The sequence below is a fragment of the Lampris incognitus genome, chromosome 6, assembly GCF_029633865.1.
Source record: "Lampris incognitus isolate fLamInc1 chromosome 6, fLamInc1.hap2, whole genome shotgun sequence".
Classification (NCBI taxonomy): domain Eukaryota; kingdom Metazoa; phylum Chordata; class Actinopteri; order Lampriformes; family Lampridae; genus Lampris; species Lampris incognitus.
Genome location: NC_079216.1, coordinates 7,512,832 through 7,533,242, shown reverse-complemented (window position 1 = coordinate 7,533,242; position 20,411 = coordinate 7,512,832). Strand labels below are relative to the sequence as shown.

Sequence of the window (20,411 nt, the reverse complement as noted above, 5' to 3'; positions counted from 1 at the left end):
AAACCCGCGGCCCCTCCCAACCAACGCCCACCCCCCTCAGACACTTGATGAACAGGGGCAAAACAAAGGGCACCGGCCAGAACAGGAGTTGCTCAGCATGTGTGCACAAGCGGACAAACACACACACAGATGCTGGCACATAGAGGCCTATACTTGTGCGCATGCAAGTGTACACACACACTCGCACACATCCAAACACGGGGGTAGACGTGCGTGGAGCCCCACCGTGCACGTGCAGTTCCTGCAGCCATCTGTCCAGCCTTCATCCTCCCTGTAGACGACCCCCTTGATGCTGCAGGTTCTCTCACAATAGCAGCCATCAAGGCCATTCATCTTCTCCTCTGCCCTGGACAGCTGCTCACACCAACGCACCAACACAAAGGAGCAGGAGAAGAGGAGGGGATGAAGAAGAAGAAGAGAGAGAGAGAGAGAGAGAGGTAGAAGGAGAGGACAAGAAAGGACGAGGGGGAGAGAGGAAAGTGAGAAATGATGTGAGGAACGTGAGAAGAAAGACACACAAATGATCGGAAGGAAAGTAGAGGAGAAAGCCATATAGTTACACAGAACAACGCACTCCCTCTGGAAGATATGGTGGGCAACCAAAGGGGGGGAGGGGACTGACCCCCCCCCCCCCCAAAAAAGCAAGAATTTAAGCCTTCTACAAACTGACTACTGTGTCAAACAGAAAAGCTGACAGCCGACGTCCAAGTTGTCTGGCTGTAGTCGACTTGAAAACTCACACAACTGCACCACAGTTAAAGTGAGAAGTACTGCCGTGTTGCCCTGGCTGCATTTTGGATTAAGAGAAGAAGAGAAACAAATCCCAAACAAACCCAGACCTTGCTGGATGTTTTGGCGAGGATGTCCTGAAGCTCCATGATCTTCTGCACGAGCCCGTGGAAATCGTTGCAGGTCGGGCACGCTGGGGTGAAAGAGAGAGAGGGAGTAGTTTGGTACAAAGGATGGAACGGGATGTCATGCTGGGATGGCTACTGCTAATAATTCTAAATACTAAAACAGAAGAGGTTCTATGATGTCATAAACGAAGACATAACATCACTATCAGAGAGGGAAATACTGTACTGGTGGGCAGAGATGACACGTTGGTCTTATCCACTGATGAAATGGAAATGAAAAAGATGGTTCTTAAAAAAACAATCTTGAAGATTTACATGCAAACAAACATCCTTTTCCAACACTCCCACACACAAACTGTGTTGAGAGTCCCAGTCCTCACAAAGCCACCGGTTTGATACTATGATGTGCGCTCTGAATTGTCATTATATAGAGTGTCAGGATGAAGCGACGAGTGCACGGAGTTTAGGCAGGGTTACACTTCTCTACACCCCAGGAAGAGGAGGAATTTGCACCTCCTCTCAGGAGAAATTCATGTGAGGGGCAAACGCTGGTGTCATTATTCATACGACGGATTCATTATGCGGTGGCTATTGATTTGTTTTGCCCTTTCACTGATGACAGATGAATTCAAAAGGGGCTGCACGAAGACCCGGCGTATCACTGTGGTTGGCAGATGGACATTCCACATCTTTCACAGGAAAGACCCAAGGGAGTTATGGCCTTGATTAATTGATACATTGTTTATTTGTTTGATTGAACAATTAATTAATATGCATGTTTTCTTTTTTCTGATTTTCCCCAATTGTATCCGGCAAATTACCCCACTCTTCCGGGCCATCCCAGTCGCTGCGCCACCCCCTCTGCTGATCCGGGGAGGGCTGCAGACTACCACACGCCTCCTTCGATACACGTGGAGTCGCCAGCCACTTCTTTTCACCTGACAGTGAGGAGTTTCGCCAGGGGAACGTAGCGCATGGGAGGATCACGCTAGCCCCCCCAGTCCCCCCCGCCCCGAACAGGCGCCCCTGACCGACCAGAGGAGGCGCTAGTGCAGCAAACAGGACACATGCCCACATCTGGCTTCCCACCCGCAGACACGGCCAATTGTGTCTGTAGGGTCGCCCGACCAAGCCGGAGGTAACATGGGGATTCGGAAACCTGCGATCCCTGTGTTGGTAGGCAACGGAATAGACCGCCGCGCCACCCGGACGCCTGCATTGTGTTTCTAAATGAGAAATGATGTGGATTAAGATGTAACATCAGCAAAGGTTTCAGTCGGGCAAAATGATGGAAACGGGGTCTATAAGATGCTGTGTCAACCTGTAACAGAGAACAGGGATTCAGACTGAATTTGAATGTAAACTAAGCAGTGTCTTCACAAAAACGAACAGATGAACAGCGGCCCGGTACAGGGCAACTCTCCAGGAGAGAGGAGATGAAGAGTTCAGAGACATGGTGAGATGAAGAGTTCAGACACATGGTGAGATGAAGAGTTCAGACACATGGTGAGATGAAGAGTTCAGAGACATGGTGAGATGAAGAGTTCAGAGACACGGTGAGATGAAGAGTTCAGACACACGGTGAGATGGAGAGTTCAGAAACACGGTGAGATGAAGAGTTCAGAGACATGGTGAGATGAAGAGTTCAGGCACATGGTGAGATGAAGAGTTCAGAGACATGGTGAGATGAAGAGTTCAGACACATGGTGAGATGAAGAGTTCAGACACATGGTGAGATGAAGAGTTCAGAGACATGGTGAGATGAAGAGTTCAGAGACATGGTGAGATGAAGACTTCAGAGACATGGTGAGATGAAGACTTCAGAGACATGGTGAGATGAAGAGTTCAGGCACATGGTGAGATGAAGAGTTCAGAGACATGGTGAGATGAAGAGTTCAGGCACATGGTGAGATGAAGAGTTCAGAGACATGGTGAGATGAAGAGTTCAGGCACATGGTGAGATGAAGAGTTCAGAGACATGGTGAGATGAAGAGTTCAGGCACATGGTGAGATGAAGAGTTCAGACACATGGTGAGATGAAGAGTTCAGAGACATGGTGAGATGAAGAGTTCAGAGACATGGTGAGATGAAGACTTCAGAGACATGGTGAGATGAAGACTTCAGAGACATGGTGAGATGAAGAGTTCAGGCACATGGTGAGATGAAGAGTTCAGAGACATGGTGAGATGAAGAGTTCAGGCACATGGTGAGATGAAGAGTTCAGAGACATGGTGAGATGAAGAGTTCAGGCACATGGTGAGATGAAGAGTTCAGACACACGGTGAGATGAAGAGTTCAGGCACATGGTGAGATGAAGAGTTCAGAGACATGGTGAGATGAAGAGTTCAGGCACATGGTGAGATGAAGAGTTCAGAGACATGGTGAGATGAAGAGTTCAGGCACATGGTGAGATGAAGAGTTCAGAGACATGGTGAGATGAAGAGTTCAGGCACATGGTGAGATGAAGAGTTCAGACACACGGTGAGATGAAGAGTTCAGGCACACGGTGAGATGAAGAGTTCAGAGACATGGTGAGATGAAGAGTTCAGGCACATGGTGAGATGAAGAGTTCAGAGACATGGTGAGATGAAGAGTTCAGGCACATGGTGAGATGAAGAGTTCAGAGACATGGTGAGATGAAGAGTTCAGAAACATGGTGAGATGAAGAGTTCAGATACATGGTGAGATGAAGAGTTCAGAGACATGGTGAGATGAAGAGTTCAGAGACATGGTGAGATGAAGAGTTCAGAGACATGGTGAGATGCGTGGTGAGATGAAGAGTTCAGAGACATGGTGAGATGCGTGGTGAGATGAAGAGTTCAGAGACACGGTGAGATGAAGAGTTCAGACACATGGTGAGATGAAGAGTTCAGACACATGGTGAGATGAAGAGTTCAGACACATGGTGAGATGAAGAGTTCAGACACATGGTGAGATGCGTGGTGAGATGAAGAGTTCAGAGACATGGTGAGATGAAGAGTTCAGACACATGGTGAGATGCTTCCTAAATATGAATGCCTCAGATAAGATGACTGCACTCACTTCTGTTGAGATCTGGACACTGCGAGATGTAGCCCTGAGGCATCACGAGGATCTCCACGTCCTGCATTATCCCCTGCTCGTGCACGCACACAGACACACACAGACACAGACACAGACACAGACACACACACACACACACACACACACACACACACACACACACACACACAGCACATAATCAGTTTTCCCATGTCAAGTGAGGTTAGGCAGCCAGCAGCACTGTTCTGATGGAAGGGAACAGAGCTGTGAGGAGAGCGGCTGGTCTCCACCAGACCACAGGAAACATCTCCGTGTGTGGATGAGGATGCTACCGGAACAGCATGCGGCCTGTGTGTACCTTCATCGTACGAGTACATCTGCCGCACAAGTGTACAGTCCAACGCAGCACACGCACAAAAGTGAGTTATGGGCACCTGTGTAAATGCTGCGCTCATAAAAGCGAAACACAATGAAACATTTAGTAATTCAGACGGCCGCGTGCACTGACAAGCTAGTTTGGAGATAATGTGATCCCCGGCTGTCGCCCCGGCAACTTGGTCTCATTCATAACTCGACACTAGTAAGATGCAGCTGAACCAATGATGTGAGGAACATAAACAGGGAGTACAGAGTCTATCTGACTCACAGGTCTCCCGCTTAATGGCCTTTCATCCTATGGCTGAACCAGAGACACACACACACACACATTAACATGTACACAGATCCACAGACACACCCACACACACACACACACACACACACACACACACATTAACATGGACACAGATCCACACACACATTAACATGTACACAGATCCACAGATACAACACACACACCCACACACACACATTAACATGTACACAGATCCACAGACACACACACACACACACACACACACACACACACACACACATTAACATGTACACAGATCTACAGACACACACACAGAAATGTGTACACCTATAAACATAGACGTACCCACAAAAACACACACACACAAACACACACACACATATGCAGACAGGCAAAAAAAAAAAAAAAACACACACACAAACACATGCACACACAGACACTTGGTCACCATGGCAACGGGGTCCATTTCATTCCTTGAGTGCATTTATTGCCCCTTCCAGGAGCGGAGCGGTGCAACTTGGGAAAATTGTTTTTTAAATTGACTCGCCACTTCAATTTACCGGCCACACATTTAACAGTCCTGAGGAAACCCGCCGCTGATGGTTCATGGCAGCGCCGCCGAAATGGAAGAAGATACAAGTTGCATGTTTATTATACATGTAAGTAGAGGTGAACGCATATCCATTTGTAGACATTTCCCATAATGCATCTGTGCTTCATCTGCGCCAGCCATTAGCACTGCAGAGACTGTTGCAGCCTATTGCACTATGAATGATGTCACGAAAAAATGTGTTTAAGTGAAAACGACTCGCTGCATGATCATTCCTTGCATATTTGAATTATTTCCAAGTTATTCCTGTGCAACATGGCCGCCACAACACAACAGTAATACCTGCAGTCTCACAAGTGACACTTCTTATCAGTTTTACTCCAATATATTCAGTAAACTCTTCAAAACACCGAAGTCGCTGTGAATCAAGTCAACGCTCACTTTCTACGAAGCCTAACACAACCCAAAAATGTATTTCTAACACTACTGAGGTCTTTTAGGATGGCTACTTACTAATGGTGCACTAACGAGCTCATGTACAGACTGTTGTCCTTCACATGTCACATCACTGATATATTCTATAAGTGTTTTGGTAAAAAAGTGGTTTTAGAAAAACTGTTTTATGTCTCAGAGGTGGCAGAGTTTAAGATGTTGACTTTGTCATTGGGAGTGATGAAGAAGGACAGGATTAGGAACGAGTATATTAGAGGGACGGCTCAGGCTGGACGGCTTGGAGACAAAGCAAGAGAGGCAAGATTGAGATGGTTTGGACATGTGTGGAGGAGAGATGCTGGGTATACTGGGAGAAGGATGCTGAATATGGAGCTGCCAGGGAAGAGGAGAAGAGGAACGCCAAAGAGGAGGTTTTTGGATGTGGTGAGGGAGGACATGCAGGTGGCTGGTGTGACAGAGGAAGATGCAGAGGACAGGAAGAGATGGAAACGGATGATCTGCTGTGGCGCCCCCTAACGGGAGCAGCCGAATGAACGAATGTCTTTATTTGTCATTGCACAGCTGTAAAACGAAATTAAGTGCAACTCCCCAGTGGTACAAACAAGATAAAATAATAATAATGAAAAAAGTAGAGGGTAGTAGTAGTAGTAGTAGATATGCATGCACTGCTCTCAGCAAGGCAGCCACTCGCAGGACAGCAGACATTTCAGTTAGTAGGGTGGTTGATTAGTGATCAGCCTCAGGTGTCCCTAATCGACAGTCATCTCATCTCATCGTCAGCCGCTTCTGCGGGGTCGGGTCGCGGTGGCAGCAAGCTAAGTAGGGCACTATCCCTAGCAACGCCCTCCAGCTCCTCCTGGGGGATCCCAAGGCGTTCTCAGGCCAGTTTAGACATGTAGTCCTTCCAGTGAGTTCTGGGTCTACCCCGGGGTCTCCTCCCAGTTGGACGTGCCCGGAAAACCTCCAAAGGAAGGCGCCCAAAAAGGCATCCTAATCAGATGCCCGAACCACCTCAACTGGCTCCTTTCGATGCAAAGGAGCAGCAGCTCTACTCTGAGCTCCCTCCGGATGTCTGCTCCTTACCCTATCTCTAAAGCTGAGCCCAGACACCCTACGGAGGAAACTCATTTCAGCTGCTTGTATCCATGATCTCACCCTTTCAGTCACTACCAAAGCTCATGACCGTAGGTGAGGGTTGGAACGAAGACTGACTGGTAAATTGAGAGCCTTGCCTTCCGGCTCAGCTCCCTCTTCACCACAACGGTCTGGTACAACGTCAGCATTACTGCTGATGCTGCACCAATCCACCTGTCAATCTCCTGCTCCATCCTACCCTTACTCGTGAACAAGACCCCGAGATACTTGAACTCCTTCACTTGGGGCAATAACTCATCGAGCAATCCACCATTTTCCGGTAGAGAACCACGACCTCAGACTTGGAGGTGCTGACTCTCATCCCGGCCATTTCACACTCAGCTGCAAACCGCCCCAGTGCGTGCTGAAGGTCGCGTTTTGATGAAGCCAACAAAACCACATCATCTGCAAAAAGCAGAGATGCAATTCTGAGGTCCCCAAAACGGACACACTCCTCACCTTGGCTGCGCCTTGAGATCCTGTCCGTGAATGTCACAAACAGAATTGGAGACGAGAGACAACCTTGGCGGAGTCCGACACCCACCGAAAATGTGTTTGACTTTGCGCCGAGAATGCGGACACAGCTCTCACACTGGTTATACAAGGACCGGATGGCTTGTAGCAACTGCCCTGGTACCCCATACTCCTGCAGTACCCCCCACAGAGCGCCCCGGGGTACACGGTTGCAAGCCTTCTCCAAGTCCACAAAACACATGTAGACTGGCTGGTCAAACTCCCATGCCCCCCTCAGCACTTCCGCAAGGGTAAAGAGTTGGTCTGTTGTTCCCCGGCCAGGATGGAATCCGCATTGTTCCTCCTGGATCCGAGGTTCGACAATCGGTCGGCGCCTCCTTTCCAGCACCCTAGAGAAGACTTTCCCAGGGATGCTGAGCAGTGTGATGCCCCGATAATTGGAGCACACCCTTTGGTGAATTAATTAACTGACAGTCTACGCCTTATATACCGCAGTGGAGCTGGGTCCTGGACTGACAGATACTGATGTGGACACAGCAGGAGAGAGACAAGGAAAGGGAGCCACACAGCGCTCCGAACGCTCTGGGAGGAGCGAGCGTGGCATCGGCTCCAGCAGCAGAGCACACCGGCCCATGCAGCATGAGGCACATTGTTAAATTAAAAAAAAGCCTGTGTTTCTGCCTTAACCGGCATCTTTCTTCCATCAAACCCCTCCACTGGCAACAGCATTTGCCACCCATGAGCTATTTACTTCACACAAAAAAAAAACACAATTGAGAAAAACTGCATTGTGCCAACGATGGCTATCGCTGTCCCCCGTCCATCAGCCAGGGAACTTCACAACCCATAAACAAAAAAGTCTTTTGTTTTTTTGCAGATGGCAATAAAATAGTGGGGATATGTACGATTTGCCGGTTTGATCGAAAGGTGGGGACACCTCCATTTTTACAGCTACAGCTTCGTCAATTCAAAATACCGGGAGGAGACTATCACCTGCCACATCGGGTATGTCAGAAAACAGTTACTGGGATAAAATGTCTAGTGAGAGATGACCGTCACACCTGGCTAGGAAGAAGCTATCATAAAGGCCTTTACTAACATGCAGAACGGGGGAAGGTAGCTGGACTGAGTGGATTTAACTACATCCGTTTTCTGGCTATATTTCTCTGTGTTCAGACTGTACTCATCCATCTCCAGACTACATTTATCTTCAGTGTGTGTATGCTGGTGAAAGTATGTCTCGCCCTGGCTACAGGAGGTACAGATAAGCTCACACGTCGTCACTATGACCGCCAAAGATGCCATTTTCCCATCCTCCGCTGTCAACCCGAGCCAAACCAAGACTCTGTTTCACGTTGTGCTTGTGTGTTGTCCGTGCACATGACAGCATTTGCACACGCGGGCGTGAGCGCTTTAATGAAGCACCGTGCTGGTTTTTAAAGGAGATGTGCCTCTCCTCGCTTCCTACTCATGGCTTCAGAGAGACAGACAGAGAGAGAGACAAAGAAGACAGAAAGAGTGAGACACAGAGAGACAGAGACAAAGAAGACAGAAAGAGTGAGACACAGAGAGACAGAGACAAAGCGATAGAAAGAGTTAGACACAGAGAGAGAGACAGACAGACAGACAGAGTGAGAGAGAGTTATGTCATTATATATGTTATTAATGTGTTGGCAATATGAGAATGCTTGTCATGCCAATAAAGCAAATTTGAATTTGAATTTTGAGAGAGAGAGAGATAGAAAGAGTGAGACAGAGACAAAGACAGAAAGAGTGAGATACAGGGAGAGTGAGACAGACAGACAGAGACAGAAAGAGTGAGAGAGAGACAGAAAGAGACCGAAAGAGAGCAAGACAGAGCGAGAGAGAGCGAAAGAGACAGAGACTGAGAGAAACACAGAGACAGAAAGAGCGAGACAGAGAAACAAAGAGTGAGAGAGACAGAGAGAGAGAGTGAGAGAAACAGAAAGAGTGAGATGGAGAGAGAGACAGAAAGAGAGTGAGAGATGGAAAGAGAGTGAGAGAGAGAGAGAGAGAGACAGAGAGAGAGTGAGAGAGAGAGACAGAGAGAGAGAGAGAGAGAGAGATACCACCATGTGACAAGACTAGTGGGTGACCATGGAGTCTTCTTTCATCTGCCAATTAATGCTGAAGAAATTCAAGAGCCAGGACACCCTCATGAAGTGGATGAATTTCCATGCAAACACACACACACACACACACACACACACACACACACACACACACACACACACACACACACACACACACACACACACACACACAGAGAAAACAACCTACCGCTGAGTACCCCATCAAACAGAACTCGACACCATCGGTCTGAATAAAGCAGTTGTGGCTGCTGATGGACCAAAATGAGACGCCACCTCCAAAATGCCCCCCCTCCCCCGCGTGAAGGAGGGGTTTTGGTGAACAGGGCAGTCTGAGAGAGGGGGTTGGGGGGGTCGCATATTTGTCCCCACGTCTCCATGTCAGATAAACAATGGACTACGGACTAGCTTTAACGAGCCTGTTTTTTTCCTTTCCAGATCAGGGTTAGTGGAATAATGGCACTGTGCTTAGCTGCAGGTGGAGGGGAGTGAGAATGAGAACCGACCATGGAACGTGTGTGTGTGTGTGTTCTACTCTATTCTATTGTCGGCCTGAATATTTCTTTTTGGTTTCGACCGCCATCGAAGTCTGAAATTTTCTGACGGTGAGGAAAGTTGTGGAAAGAGCGCCGGGCGCCAACCTTGAAGAAGCCGTGTGCGCTGTTCCTCTGCCCCAGCCAGAAGGCGGCGTCTTCCGGCAGGTCCATGTACGGCATCTCCACCACCCTCTCGTAGATCCTGCCGAATAAATAATGCAAATACAATATAACGCCGACTTTCCATTTCACGCCCCGTCAGTTTGAACAGCACACCACGGGGAGACGGGAGGGATGAACGCAACACTTTCTAATGTACGACGGTAGACCAGAGGTTTGGACTCGAGCCAGGATCTGACTTTGAACTTGACCTGACAGAAACGAAAAAGACTTGCAACTCGACTTTGACTTTAACACGGATGACTCGTGACTTGACCTTGACTTGAAAGACTTGACCTTTCCAAGCCCCAAGTTAAAATGCCCTTAAAACGTGTAGCCGGTCCGTGGTGGTGTAGCGGTCTAAGCATCGGCTTTGTGTCTTTGCAGTTGCCCGCTGGGGACCGGGGTTCGCGCCTCGGTCTCGTCAGATCTGACTAGGACCGGACTCGTCGATGAAGCAGCAATAATTGGCAACGCTGTCTTCGGGAGGGGGGCGGAGTCGGCTTGTGTTCGTCACATGAATGCGTCTGTGTGTGTGTGGGGAAAAAGCAGTGGTTCGGCCTGGATTCGCCTTGTCACGGAAGTGGGGAGGCGTCTCCTTGGAGACTGCAGTTGGCGAGCGAATGCAGTACGAGGGTGGGTGTTTGAACTAAGAATAGGAATCGATTGGCCAATAAATTGGAAGAAAAATGGAAAAATCAGAGATAAAAAAAAAAAGTGTAGCAAGGGGCTTCTGGGTAGTGTAGGGGTCTATTCCATTGCTTACCAACACGGGGATCGCCGGTTCGAATCCCGGTGTTAGCTCTGGCTTGATCGGACCTCCCTACAGACACAATTGGCCGTGTCTGCGGGTGGGAAGCCGGATGTGGGTATGTGTCCTGGTCGCCGCATGAGCACCTCCCTCTGGTCGGCCGGGGGCGGCTGTTCCGGGAGGGGCGGGGAATAGCGTGATCCTCCCACGCGCTACGTCCCCCTGGTGAAACTCCTCACTGTCAGGTGAAAAGAAGCGGCTGGCGACTCCACATGTATCGGAGGAGGCATGTGGTAGTCTGCAGCCCTCCCCGGGTGGAGCAGCAACTGGGACGGCTCGAAAGCCTGGGGTAATTGGACGGGTACAACTCTTCGTTTCCATAATTACAGATCCACTTTGAATTAATCTGTAACCAATACGCATTTTAAAAAGCCTTCATGATTTGCATAAATTCAGTATATCAACCATTACTCTGTTAACATTTTAAAATGGCCTCAGATTTGATGGGGAGCGCATAATGAGTTGTTGCAGACCACCACATACCTCCTCCGATTCATGTGGATTTGCCAGCCCCTTCTTTTCACCTGATGAGGAGTTTCACCAGGGGGACGTAGTGCGTGGGAGGATCACGCTATTCCCCCCAGTTCCCCCTCCCCCCTGGACAGGCGCCCCCACCAACCAGAGGAGGCGCTAGTGCAGCGACTAGGACACATACCCACATCCGGCTTCCCACTCGCAGACACGTCCAATTGTGTCTCTGGGGATGTCCGGCCAAGCCGGAAGTAACACGGGGATTCGAACCGCTGATCCCCGTGTTGGTAGGCGACAAAATAGACCGCTACGCCACCCGGATGCCTGCCGATGTCTGGTTTTTACTTCATTTTCAGTTCCAGGGATGGAGTTCTCTCCATGTTATGCCATATATCACCTACTACTTCCAGAATTGCAGCTAGCTGAACAGGTCGACTCTGTCCAGAAATGTGGCGTCATTCTAGAACAACACTTCAGCATGGCCTCCCAGACCGGTTTGATTCAAGAGACCCGAGATTTTGTTAAAACGCCCTTTCAGCACAAATATAGGTATCACTGTATAATGATCAGCTATAAGCAGGGATTAATAAATGATTCAAGGAGCACTCGCTAACGATAGCAGGTGGCTCAAAAATACCAATAATCGTCGTATCAATACATCTTGTGTCTGGTGTCTTCCTCTTTTTTTTATCTCAACTTAACCTCTTCCTCACACCACTTACCAGACTAGACTGTCTAGACCAAAAGGGCTGTCCTAACCTGAACCATTTAGCACTTTGTGTCTAAACTTATCCTGCTTCACTTTTCTCGTAATGCCGTTATTAACCATTATATAAAAATCATAGGATGGGTATTCATATTTTCAAGCCATGTGCAGTTTTCAAACTGTGGGTCGGAGCAGGGGTCCGGATGGGTCACAGGATGTCCACAATAAAAACGTTTTCTTTGTAGACAGAATTTGAATAAAATAAAGAAAGACAAGAAAACTCTAGCTGCACTGATATAACTAATCCAAAATATCCCTGACATAATGCTGACATGCCTTGTCTGTTTCATGTGATGGTGGGTAGGTCATGATTAAAGACTGAAAAGGGACTTTCTGCACTGATGGACAACATAGAGAGGACTGTTAATTATCTCACCTTTTGTCGGGTAATAGAATTTATTGCTCATTTTACTGCACATAATATGTGGTGGGTCCCAGGCCTCAGGCAGCTCAAAGCATTAAAAGGTTTGGGAACCCCTAGGGCGTCCGGGTAGCTGGCGGTCTAGTCCATTGCCTACCAACACAGGGATCGCCAGTTCGAATCCCCGTGTTACCTCCGGCTTGATCGGGCGTCCCTACAGGCACAATTGGCCGTGTCCGCAGGTGGGAAGATGGACGTGGATATGTGTCCTGGTCGCTGCACTAGTGCATCCTCTGGTCGGTCGGGGGCGGTTGTTCCGGGGGGAAGGGGGAACTGGAGGGAGGAGCGTGATCCCCCCATGCACTACGTCCCCCTGGTGAAACTCCTCACTGTCAGGTGAAAAGAAGCGGCTGGCGACTCCACATGTATGGGAGGAGGCATGTGGTAGTCTGCAGCCCTCCCCGGATCGGTAGAGGGGGTGGAGCAGAGACTAGGATGGCTCGGAGGAGTGGGGTAATTGGCCGGATTGGGGGGGGGGGGTCCACCAAAAAAAAAAAAAAAAGAGTTTGGGAACCCCTGTTGTAAGAGCTTAGAAATGCCCCTTATCAACAATCATACTACCTCCACTCTATGTTGTCTACTGGAGCCAACTTAAAGCAGCTTTTATCAAGCCAGGCCACCATGGAAAAGATGAGATGGGATGAGAAAAGCTATACTTTATTGTCCCTGAGGGGAAGTCTGACTTGGACAATAGTGCTACACACAACTGCAATCAACTTAAATACAACACATAGCCAACAAAACAGTACATCGGTACACCAAAGATAACAAATTACATACAAGACAATGTATTATTGTGTCTATGATGTACCACTGTCCTGTTTCGGGGCACCCTGTGCACATACGCATGCATGTAAGAATGCGTGGCGTCCAGTTCGGATCAGTTCTGCATCTATCAACCCTGTTATCGCCACACGTCGGCGTCTGCTCACCTGTTGCAGTCGACGTACAGAACGACGTGCGAGGCACTGACGGCAACGGAGACCTTGTGCCACTGGTCGTCGGCCAGGCTGTACGGGAACACCTCCGTGTGCGCCTGCTGGCCTTTGGTGTGGTAATGGAGGCGCACCTCGCTGCGCTGGCCGCTGCTTTCCAACTCCAAAAACCTGCAGGAAGAGGAGGAGGAGGACGACGATGACTAGCTTCTTTCACAGCCATCCGTGTAGTGATAACGCACAACAGTTCTCAATCAGGTACTTGGGGACCAGCAATGCTGCTATATTTCTGTTTTGCCAGGTAGGTCATTATGTTGCTTCATAGGTAAGGCTTTAAATTACACGCCGTTCACTACACAGAAATAACCAAGTCTTAAATAAGGAGAATAGATGTAATTGGACCGTGACGAGTTGCACTTACTGAATATGTGCGAAACAGGATCTTTTATATATCTCGAGTTTGCTTCCTTATCATAATAACATGGTGTTAAATATAACCTACATCAACTTCGTAAATTCATAAATCACATCGCGTCAAACGCAGCTCATCTCATCATCAGCCGCTTCTCCGGGGTCGGGTCGCGGTGGCAGCGAGCTAAGTAGGGCACTCCAGACGTCCCCTCTCCCCAGCAACGCCGTCCAGCTCCTCCTGGGGGATCCAAAGGCGTTCCCAGGCCAGATTTGGATATGTAGTCCCTCCAACGAGTTCTGGGTCTACCCCGGGGTCTCCTCCCAGTTGGACGTGCCTGGAAAACCTCCAAAGGAAGGTGCCCAGGAGGCATCCCGATCTGATGCCCGAACCACCTCAACTGGCTTCTTTTGACGCGAAGGAGCAGCGGCTCTACTCCGAGCTCCCTCCGGATGTCCGAGCTCCTCACCCTGTCTCTAAGGCTGAGCCCAGACACCCTACGGAGGAAACTCATTTCAGCTGCTCGTATCCGCCATCTCACATTTACTTATTCACATGTCGAACCCTTTTTTTTAATCCTTTGTGTCACATGGATAAATAGTAATTAGCCGCTAAATATAAGGTGAATATTGAATCTCCTGCTGAGTAACATAACCATCACAGAGACAGCACCACATTCAATACTCACCTTATATTCAAGTTTAACAGACAGTTACTTTTAGTTACTTTATCCCTGTGATTGAAAACACTTGATACAATGTGATTTGTAAATGCCAGACAGTGTTTGATGTGGATGTATGTAACAGTGAATTTTAATGACAAAGAAGAAAACCTGAGATATTGAAAAGCCCCTATTTCACTTTATCCAAATAGGGTCGTGGGGATGCTGGAGCCTATCCCAGCAGTCACTGGGTGGCAGGCGGGGAGACACCCTGGACAGGCCGCCAGGCCATCACAGGGCCGACACACACACACATACACACCTAGGGGCAATTACGTACGGCCAATTCACCTGACCTACATGTCTTTAGACTGTGGGAGGAAACCGGAGCACCCGGAGGAAGCCCACGCAGACACGGGGAGGACATGCAAACTCCACACGGAGGATGACCTGGGATGACCCCCAAAGCTGGACTACCCCTGGGTTCGAACCCAGGACTTTTCTTGCTGTGAGGTGACCATGCTAACCACTGCACCACCGTGCCACCTATTAGATTTTTTTATTCTTAATAATTACATCTATTTTGATCGTAAGTTACTCAGTTATTTCTGTGTCATAAATGGCCTGTAATTTAAAGGGTTGCCTATTCACCTTTTGTTCCACATCTAAAAAAAAAAAAAAAAAAGCTGATTTAATGGCTGGACATGACACGCCAGGTGAATGAACTACCTGGCAGAACAGAAAATCAGCACTACTGTCGGAACTTGAGGACCTGATTGAGAACCACAAATATAGCATAATAACAGCTTAGATGACGTTTGTGTCATTACATGTAGGTCAAGTCGGATAAAGCTTTTGCTAAAGGAAACTACTACTTGGGCGATATAAAAAATATAATATCATGATGACAATCATATTCCATATTCACAAATCCAACTGAGGTCCATAACATTGAACTGTTTTATAAAGTGCAACATCAAACCAAAACTATTTTTCTCAATTAATACTAATCTAGACAAGAAAAGTTCACATTATGATATTACAGCATCCAAATTTCACCCTGATACAATAGAAAGACAATAAGAACTAATAGACAAAGGGTTGTCGGGCTTATTTTTGGTTCCATTATTTTTTCCCCTATGGAGAAAATGAATAGGATTTCCTGCTCCTACTTACCAGTTGTTTCTTCCTTTAAATATGTAAAACCAAGACAGTAGAAATATGATGGGGTGAATTCCTATACGTGTTAGCGGCATAATTTAAAGTGAAATATATATTTGCTAAGAAATTAAGCGCAGGTGTGTGTCACAAAGCTGCCATTTCTCTCGCTGCCTGCAACCACAACACCTTAAATAATTTTGTTTTTTCGGCTCTATCTTTCTTCTATTATCTCTATTTGCCTTTTCGGTTTATATTCTGTTTTATATATATGTACATATTGTTTCTCTTTTTTTTTGATTCCCCCCTCTTGCTCCCCAAGTGTATCCGGCCAATTAACCCACTCTTCTGAGCCGTCCCGGTCGCTGCTCCACCCCCTCTGCTGATTCGGGGAGGGCTGCAGACTACCACATGTCTCCTCCCATACATGTGGAGTCGCCAGCCGCTTCTTTTCACCTGACAGTGAGGAGTTTCACCAGGGGGACGTAGCACATGGGAGGACCACGCTATTCCCCTCAGTTCCCCGGGTGTGGCTAGATAGGATTACAGCTACCAACGGAAGTGACGCAAATTCTCAAAACTCTCGCCGGGTGGATTTCGTTGCTATGGCGATAGGTGAAGGCGTCTGTGGTCGTAGACATGGCAGCAGAAGAAGACACCGGCTACTTTCTAAGTTTCCCTTCATATTGATCATTTGAGGGAAATTTAAAAAAAAAAATTGGAGGAGGAAACACTCACGAAATTTGTCGTTAGGGTTGACGCATAATATCAAGCCCCGAAACAAATTCGTCGCATCGCTCCGCCATCTTTTGTCGACATCCAGCCGACAAGAATTTGCGTCACTTCCATTGGTAGCTGTATCCTATCTAGCCACAACCCAGTTCCCCCTCCCCCCTGAAAAGGCGCCCCGACCGACCAGAGGAGGCGCTAGTGCAGCGACCAGGACACACCCACATCCGGCTTCCCACCCACAGACACGGCCAATTGTGTATGTGGGGACGCCCGACCAAGACGGAGGTAACGTGGGGATTCGAACCGGTGATCTCAGTGTTGGTAGGCAACGGAATAGACCACCATGCTACCCAGACGCCCCATTGTTTCTCTTTTTTATCACCTGCTTTTATTGCCTTATATTGTTTTGTTTTTTTTATTGTGTTTAACAAGCACACAACCACTAAGCTAAATTCCTTGTATGTGCAAATACACTCGGCCAATAAAAGGATTCTGATTCTGAACAAATACAGAAATCCACATTAAATCCAGATCTCCAGGTCCGCGGTGGTGTAGCATCAGGTTTGTGTCGATGCAGTTGGGTCTCGTCAGATCCGACTATGGCCGGACTCGATGAAGCAGCAGTAATTGGCAAAGCTGTCTTCAGGGGGGGGGCGGAGTCGGCTTGTTTTCGTCACATGAATGCGTCTCTGTGTGTGTGTCGGATAAAGCAGTGGTTCGGCCTGGATTCGGAAGTGTCACGAAAGTGGGGAGGCGTCTCCTTCGAGACTGCCGGCCGGAGAGATGCAGTTGGCAAACGCGTGCAGTACGAGGGTGGGTGTTTGAACTAAAATAGGGATCGATTGGCCACTAAATTGGGAGAAAAAGGGAAAAATCAGAAATAAATTTAAAAAAAAATCCAGATCTCAAACAAAACGGTCATTGTTGGCACTGGACATAATTCGAGGCAATCATTTTATACCCTTATTCATTCTCCCTTTAGTCTCACGAAGCAATGGGACCAGAATCCTTTATCTGGGGGGAAATTTTGCAGCATGCTTCAGTGGTCTGTACTGAATTATTGCCCTGCTCTTTGGAAAAACCTTCCTCTCAGTTCACCCATCAGCCTCCTCACATCTCACCAGAGTTTATAAAGTGTTGAACTCAGTTGTTCGTGGGCCCGAAACCGCGTTAAGGCCGAGAGCTTAGCCAGTGGTAAAGGATAAATGCATCGCCAGGTTCGATGCAGTACATTTACTAGACGCGCTCCCAGTTCAACCTGTAATCACATACAGAGTCGAGCCTAACGGCGCTGTATGGCGGTCAAATGCAACGTCAGCAGGACACAACGGCGTTCCGAGGGAGCAGGCTGGATGCGTTCACGTTGGCGGGCATTTGGTATTCTGGGAGAGTCCTGGCCTCCCCGCACCGGCGTATTCATCCAGCAGAGAGCGATACTAATGGAAAACGCCGGGGAATATGGAGTCATCAGGCCTGCTTTTAAAGACAAACTTATTCAAAATAGAGTCGTGTGCTTCAGACGGTATTCAAAAGAAGAAGAAAACACTCACTGGGACTGATTTATCTACAAACCCCGTCTCTTAAACGTTCCCTCCGTCAATCATGCATGCGCAGTCATTCTGGTAGCACAAATCCACCAGCCAGTACTTTCAGCCGGCTGCTGAAAAAAACCCTCAGTTCCAAATGAAACAGTGTGGTGGTACTTTGTAGCACGGGAACGCTGTAGAAAGCCAATCAGTGGCTGCGAAAGCTATTAACATCCCTGTGAGGTCTTTTCTCGGGGCCGACTTTAATGTACACACAGTTCAATCAGCCCATTAAGTGACGTTCAGATTGCAGTTCTGATCTCCCGACAGCTCTGCCAGAGCAAACTAATGAAAAGCATTGGCATGCTAACCATGGCTCGTGTCTCATCACATTTCCCTCCCCGGCTGCCGGCCCCAGTGTTTGGATCGGCGGTGGACTGTTGGCAGCGAACCGGCGGGGAAAACATAGATGTACAAATACAGATATACTGGAAAGAACATCCAGGCCCCGCTCATCATATAATAATGGCAACCTTTCCTCGTAACATGCCCCATAAAATGTAGACAATTTTCATAATGAAACTGTACAGGCTCATCGCCCTCATTTCCTGGTTTTTGAATGATCACACTGGCAGTTTTCCTTGTTTTCACAGTTCTTCACGTGACATTGTGTGAGCTGTGGCTTGAGTTCCCAGTGTTACGCCAAAATCTGTGACCCATCAGATTATGCGACCCTGCTTTTAAAACACGCTATTTCAGCCAGGTTTAAGTTTAGGCATAATGTTAGACATTGTTAAATCACAGTTCATTTTAGACATGGGTTTGGTGTGGTTAAGATTAGCATCTAGGGAGCGTCTGATATAGCACTTTCTGAGGGCAGGGTCAAAGAATTCTACCAAGAACACAGATTTTGGTGCAACACCAGTATTTATGAGGGTATTGGTGCTGTGTTCATACCTCTGTTCAGAATGGTGAATGGAAAGGATGACGCCGGAGTTGAGGTGCTCCTGTTTGAGGGTCACCAGCACCGTAAACTCATTTTTCCCTCTCAGCTTCTGGACCATTCGCTCCGACACCTCTGCCGGCGCCTTCACCTCCCTGGAGGAACCTTCAAGTATGAGAGAGAGACTGGATGAGGTGACTTTCATCCATCGCCTGTCGGCCAAACTTGAACACACCAAACTGAACCGTACAGCAGAAAACAGACTCAAAAACGGTGCAACCACACAGACACAGACAATGGAAGAGACAAAAAGAAAAATGCTGCAGCTAGAATCCTAAATAAATCTAGAACATTTGACCACATTACACCAATTCTTGCCTCCCTTCATTGGCTTCCTGTCCATGTTACATCAGACTTCAAGCTGCTTCTGCTGACTTATCAAATCCTAAATGGGCTGGCCCCATCTCACCTGTCTGATCTCCTTAAACCGTACAGTCCATCTCCAGCTCTTCGCTCTCAAGACACAGGGCTCCTGTGTGTACCCACAGTTAAGTCAAGTCAGTTTATTTGTATAGCCCATTATCACAAATTTGCCTCAGTGGGCTATACAGCAACACGACTTCCTGTCCCTAGACCCTCACATCGGATAAGGAACAACTCCCTGAAAAAAAAAACGTCTAACAAGGAGAAAAAAAATAGGGAGAAACCTCAGGGATTACACTCTGCATTTAACCCATCCTAGCTGTGTAGCTAGGAGCAGTGGGCAGCCGCCGTGCAGCACCCGGGGACCAACTCCAATTCATCTTGCCATGCCTCGGGCAGGGGCACAGACAGGGGTATTAACCCTAACATGCATGTCTTTCTGACGGTGGGGGAAACCGGAGCACCCGGAGAAAACCCACCGCAGACACGGGGAGAACATGCAAACTCCACACAGAGGGTGTCCTGGGATGACCCCCAAGGTTGGAAAACCCCGGGGTTTGAACCCAGGGACCTTCTTGCTGTGAGGCAACAGCACTAACCACTCCGCCACCGTGCCGCCAGGAAAACAGAATTATAATGGAATTATAATATCTATATAGATATATATATGTATATACGTATATATATATGAAGAATATGAGGAAGATGCCAAGCAGTCTCCAGACGCCACCGGAACAGTCCAGTACCTGAGCCACGTGACCATCATCACCATGTAGACCTGACAGCAGGACAGACTACACATGCACACAGGGAAGACTCACATCACACCATTCACATATGCGGGAGAAGAGACAAGAAAAAAACCTCTGTTGCTCTCCCTGAGGTTTCCCCCTGTTAAAGGGTTTTTAGGGTGTTGTTCCTTATCCAATGTGAGGATCTAAGAACAGGATGTTGTATTGCTATAAAGCCAACCGAGGCAAATTTTAATTTGTGATAATGGGCTACACAAATAAAATTGACTTGACTCTAGAGTGCTGAGGCTTCCACTGATAGTTAAACGTACAATCCTTGATTCAAATGTTCACCATAGGATTGCATCGCTACCAAAATACAAAACACAGGATTGGACCCTGCCATCACTCCCAGATTGATTGACAGGTGTCAAACAACACTAAACAACAACTAGGTCTGAGCTTCTGATGCTGTAAAAGGTTTGGCTGTAACCA

The 20,411-nt window shown here is 47.9% G+C and overlaps 1 protein-coding gene across 1 annotated transcript in view; it reads right to left on the bottom strand.

Annotated features, from left to right (window-relative positions):
• nell2a (neural EGFL like 2a) overlaps positions 1 to 20,411 on the bottom strand; it is a 183,550-nt gene that overhangs the window by 124,629 nt on the left and 38,510 nt on the right. The window contains exons 3-8 of the mRNA XM_056281703.1: positions 18,777 to 18,927; positions 13,331 to 13,504; positions 9,876 to 9,972; positions 3,900 to 3,972; positions 840 to 922; positions 226 to 354 (exon numbers count right to left, since the gene is read on the bottom strand). Of these exons, the coding sequence (XP_056137678.1) occupies positions 226 to 354; positions 840 to 922; positions 3,900 to 3,972; positions 9,876 to 9,972; positions 13,331 to 13,504; positions 18,777 to 18,927 (707 nt within the window). The remainder of the gene's footprint in view (positions 1 to 225; positions 355 to 839; positions 923 to 3,899; positions 3,973 to 9,875; positions 9,973 to 13,330; positions 13,505 to 18,776; positions 18,928 to 20,411) is intronic.